Genomic DNA, 4813 nt, shown 5'->3' with positions numbered 1-4813 from the left:
CTCCCAAGTAGCTGGGACTACAGGTGCCCGCCACCATGCCCGGCTATTTTTTTTTGTATTTTTAGTAGAGATGGGGCTTCACTGTGTTAGCCAGGACGGTCTCGATCTCCTGACCTCGTGATCCACCCACCTCAGCCTCCCAAAGTGCTGGGATTACAGGCGTGCGCCACTGTGCCCGGCGACTAATATTTTTTAAATGTCCATACTATCCAAAGTGCTCTACAGCCTCAATGCAATTCCTATCAAAATTCCAATGGCATTTTTCACAGAAGTGGAAAAAACAGTCCTAAAATTCATATGGAACCACAAAAGACCCCAGAGCCAAAGTAATTTTGAAAAAGAACAAAGCTGGTGGCCTCACATTACTTGACTTCAAAGTATACTACAAAGTTAGAGTAAGCAAAACAGTATGGTACTGGCATACAAATAGACACACAGACCAGTGGAACAGAACAGAGTATAGAAATAAACCCTTATGATTAGTCTTTGACAAGGGTGCCAAGAATACACAGTGGGGAAAGGATAGTCCCTTTAATAAGAGAGGACCAGACTACTCAGGAGGCTGAGGCAGGAGAATCGGTTGAACCCAGGAGGCAGAGGTTGCAGTGAGCTAAGATTGTGCCATCGCACTCCAGCCTGGACAAGAGTGAGACTCTGTCTCAGCAAATAAATACGTAAATAAATAAAAGAGGACCTAGGGAGACTATCTCTACAAAGATTTTAAAAATTAGTTGGGTGTGGTGGCATGCACCTATAGTCCCAGCTACTTGAGAGGCTGAGGCAGGCAGATGGCTTGAGCCCAGGAAGTTGAAGCTGCAGTGAACTCACCATGCCACTGCACTCCAGCCTGGGCCACAGAGCAAGATCCTACCTGTAAAACAAACTAAAACATCACTGGGTGCAGTGGCTCATGCCTATAATCCCAGCACTTTGGGAGGCCAAGGCAGGCAAATGACTTGAGCTCAGGAGTTCGAGGGCAGCCTGCGCAACATGGTGAGACTTTGTCTCTACAAAAAAAATACCCCAAAAAAGTAGCCAAGCATGGTGACCTGGGACTGTAGTCCTAGCTGAAGGCTGAAGTAGGAGGATCACTTGAGCCTGGGATGTACAGGCTAGTGAGCTGAGATTGCATCACTGCACTGCAGCCTGGGGGACAGATCAAGACTCTAAATAAATAAATAAAGATAAAAATAAAATAAATTGGCCGGGCGCAGTGGCTCACGCCTGTAATCCCAGCACTTTGGGAGGCTGAGGTGGGCGGGTAACCTGAGGTCAGGAGTTCGAGACCAGCCTGGCTAAAAGGGTGAAACTCCATTTCTACTAAAAATACAAAAAATTAGCCAGGCATGGTGGCGTGTGCCTGTAATCCCAGCTACTTGGGAGGCTGAGGCAGGAGAATCGCTTGAACCCAGGAGACAGAGGTTGCAGTGAGCCAAGATCATGCCACTGCACTCCAGCTTAGGCAACAAGAGCGAAACTCCATCTCAAAAGAAAGAAAGAAAGGGACAGAGAAAGAGAGAGAGAGAGAAAGAAAGAGAGAGGAAGAAAGGAAAAGAGAAAGAAAAAGAAAGGAAAGAAAGAAGGAAGGGAAGGGAGGGAGAGAGGAAGAGAGGAAGAGAGGAAGGGAGGAAGGGAAGAAGGAAGGAAGGGAGGAGAGAGAAACAGTGCTCGGAAAACTGGATATCCACATGCGAATGAATGAAACTGGACCCTTGTCTGATCATTATTACTAAATTAACTCAAAATGGATTAAAGACTTTAATGCCATTTATTTTGAGTAGAAAATAAGTCATTTCTTTAATACATCAAAATGTGGGATTTCTTGACCTTGCTTCTCTCCTGGTCCTGGCTTCCCCGGAGGATCCACTGGGCTGGGCTTGAGCCCTGGGGATGGCAGTGTCCCACGGAAGGACGAGGCACTGCCTTCCTCGGTCCTGAACCCCAGTGGCAGAATCTGGTTCTACTTAGTAGCAGTCAGCCTCATCCCCCTGCAGGAAGCCCCCCGTGGCCAGCATGTCCTGCAGGAGGGACTGGGGGCTCTTCTCCACGTGGTCGCTGCTCTCGGCCAGTGTGCTCCGCAGGCTCTCCAGGTCTAGGGACCTGAGCATGGCCAGCACAGCCTCAGACTCCTGGTCCCCTGTGGGCTGGGCATGCTCACCTGCCCGGCACCTGGGCAGGGCGGCCTCCACTGAGGCGGTGTTGGAGCCGCCCCCGGCCTCCCGCAGGCTGCTGTGGGAAGCAATCTTGTCCCTCAGGAAGAGGAGGAGGTCACAGGACTTCTGCGCCACGGGGCGGTCGCAGTCAAACAAGGCAGAAAAGGCGAAGTCAAAGAGCCCCACGTGGCAGAAAGCCTTCAGTGTCTCGGTGAGTGGTCGGGATGGAGCCACCTCGGGTAGGGCCACGGCATAGGGGCAGTGGGTACGTGGCGGCCCCAACGTCTGGCCCAGGAACACCAGTGCCAGCTCCAGGCCCTGGGTGCGGACCTCCCAGTCCAGGTCCCGGCTTGCCGCCCGCAGCACAGTGGCCACGAACTGTTCCGTGTCCTGGGCCGCGTCGGCGTGGCCGTCCCGCAGCCACTCGGTGAAGACTTGCATGACCGCCCTCCGTGGGAAGCCCTCCGAGTCTACGGAGAGGATGTGCAGGAGCTCTGGGAACAGGCTCTGGGGGACAGGGAGCGGGTGGGGATGGTCGGTGGGGTGGCAGGAGTGGGGCTCCCACAACAGGACCCCAGGGGCATCAGTGGGGCTGGCCCCAGACATGGGCAGTCTAGGGTCACACCCCACTCTGGCACCTTCCCGTGCTACGCAGTGAGCACACTGCCCTCCAATCCTCAGTTTACCCATCTGTCAAATGGAGGTAACCATGTCTAAGTGGAGGGGTGCTGGGGAGACCAGGCGAAGAGCGCAGGCCTCATGCCCAGCAGAGCCCCAGGGCCTCGGCAGTCACTCCCACAGGTGCTGCCCACAGCAGCAGCTGCGCCCTCGGTGGATGCTGGCCGCTCACTCCCCCGCAAGCAGTCGAGCACACACGATGGCCAGGTGGGAGCTGCTGGCCAAGGAACCCGCCACCTCCTACCTTCTTGGCCTCTGTGTGCTCAGGGCTGGCAGAGGCTGGCAGCTGAGGAACCCAGCACTTCCTACCTGTCGGGCCTCTCTGCGCTCAGGGCTGGTGGGGGCGTGCAGGCCCCGGCTGGAAAGCTGCCCCGTGGCGGTCACTGCGCTCGCTCGGACGTAACTCTCAGGGTCCTGGAGGAGCTGCCGGGCTAGCGCAGGCACCTCTGAAGCCAGGAGGGCGCATCTGAAGTCGGCCTGTCCTGGGGGTCGAAGTGGCCACATGCAGCTGTGACCGAGGGCCGAGCCTTGCCGCCTCGGCCTCTGCCTCCACCCCCTTGTGGGCAGCCGACGTGGCCCAAGTTTCTAGAGCCAGCAAGAGGCTGCTGGTGCACCCCGGCTCAGTGAGCCCCCAACAGGCGGGAAGGCAGCCCCTCCGTCTGCCAGCACTCACCTCCCCAGTGCCGGCTCAGCTGGGTCAGGAACTCCAGGGCGGAGTCCCTCACCTCCCAGCAGGGGTGGCACAGGCGCTTCTGCAGCACGGGGAACAGCTCTAGGGCGGGAAAGGGCAGGTCAGGGCGACCTTGGGGCCAGGCTCACCCTGCCCTCAGAGCCAGCTGAGCCTTTCCACCCAGTCCCTGCTGCCTCCACCCCTGCGACTCCAGCTCCGTTCACCCCTGTGAGGGGCTGCATTACCTCTGAGGAACTGCGGGATGAGGGGGCCAAGATCAGAGCAGCCGGGGCTCTTGGGTGAGCTCAGGAGCCACCTGAGTGTGGCCTGGAAGGCCTTCTTCAGAACCTGGAGCAGACAGGGCGGGCTGTAGGGCCACGAGAGGCGGAGGAGCAAGCTGTCTGCCTGTCCCTCTCACCTTCATCTGTGCTGCCCCCACTCCAGGGACAGAGATGGGGACAGGAAGTGGAGAGAGAAGGGAACGCTGGGCTTCCTTCTTTTTTAGAGACAGGGTCTCACTGTGTCACCCAGGCTGGACTGCAGTGCTGCAATCACAGATCCCTGCAGCCTCCACCTCGCGGGCTCAAACAATCCTCCTGCCTCAGCCTTATGAGTAGCTGGGGCTAGAGGCACACATCACCACGCCCGGCTAATTTTTGCAGTCAAATGCTCTACTCCTGAGCTACACCCCAGGGCTAATTTTTGTATTTTTTGTAGAGATGGGATCTTGCTATGTTGCCCAGGCTGGACTCAAAGTCCTGGGCTCCACGGATCCTCCTACAGCACAGTAATCACAGCTCTGAGCCCCACACCCCTCCTGGACTGATTTTAATAAGGCAGAATCTGCTGCGGAAGCGGCTTCCCAGACTGTGAGCAGGAGGAGGCGGCGGCAGCCCCCACCAGAAGACCCACCACCCAGGCAGCGGGATTTCTGCATCAAAACATGACCAATGACGCAGGGCACTTTTCCTTAGGATCTCAGGAGGCCCTGGGCCCTTCCTCCAAAGTTGTCCACTGTCTGCTCAGCGGCAGGCAGCACAAGGTCTGTACCCGCCAGGGCCCAGCTCCGCGAGGGGCTGTGGTGTGGGCACATTCACAAACGGCGCTTAGGAGAACCTGGAGCCCACGCCCAGGGCTGTCCTGGTGCCACTTCATTTCCCTTGTCCAGAATTCCCTGCAGGCCACCTGGCCGGAACCCCTGCTCCCCACGGCCCCACACACCCCTGCACGCTGATGTATCTTCACCAACAAGAGGCCCTGGACCCGACGCATGCAGCCACCTGCGTCATGAAGCTCTCTGAGCAGTGCCTCT

The 4813-nt window shown here is 57.1% G+C and overlaps 1 protein-coding gene across 1 annotated transcript in view; it reads right to left on the bottom strand.

Moving 5' to 3' along the window:
* Positions 1-1751: 1751 nt before the first annotated feature.
* BRAT1 (BRCA1-associated ATM activator 1) overlaps positions 1752-4813 on the bottom strand; it is a 25418-nt gene continuing 22356 nt past the window's right edge. The window contains 4 exon segments of the mRNA XM_011957002.1: positions 1752-2660; positions 3141-3313; positions 3505-3603; positions 3747-3906. Of these exon segments, the coding sequence (XP_011812392.1) occupies positions 1965-2660; positions 3141-3313; positions 3505-3603; positions 3747-3906 (1128 nt within the window). The 3' untranslated portion in view covers positions 1752-1964.

This window comes from Colobus angolensis, unplaced genomic scaffold (assembly GCF_000951035.1).
Source record: "Colobus angolensis palliatus isolate OR3802 unplaced genomic scaffold, Cang.pa_1.0 Scaffold43, whole genome shotgun sequence".
Taxonomy (NCBI): Eukaryota; Metazoa; Chordata; class Mammalia; order Primates; family Cercopithecidae; genus Colobus; species Colobus angolensis.
This window is presented reverse-complemented; position numbering and strand designations above follow the sequence as displayed.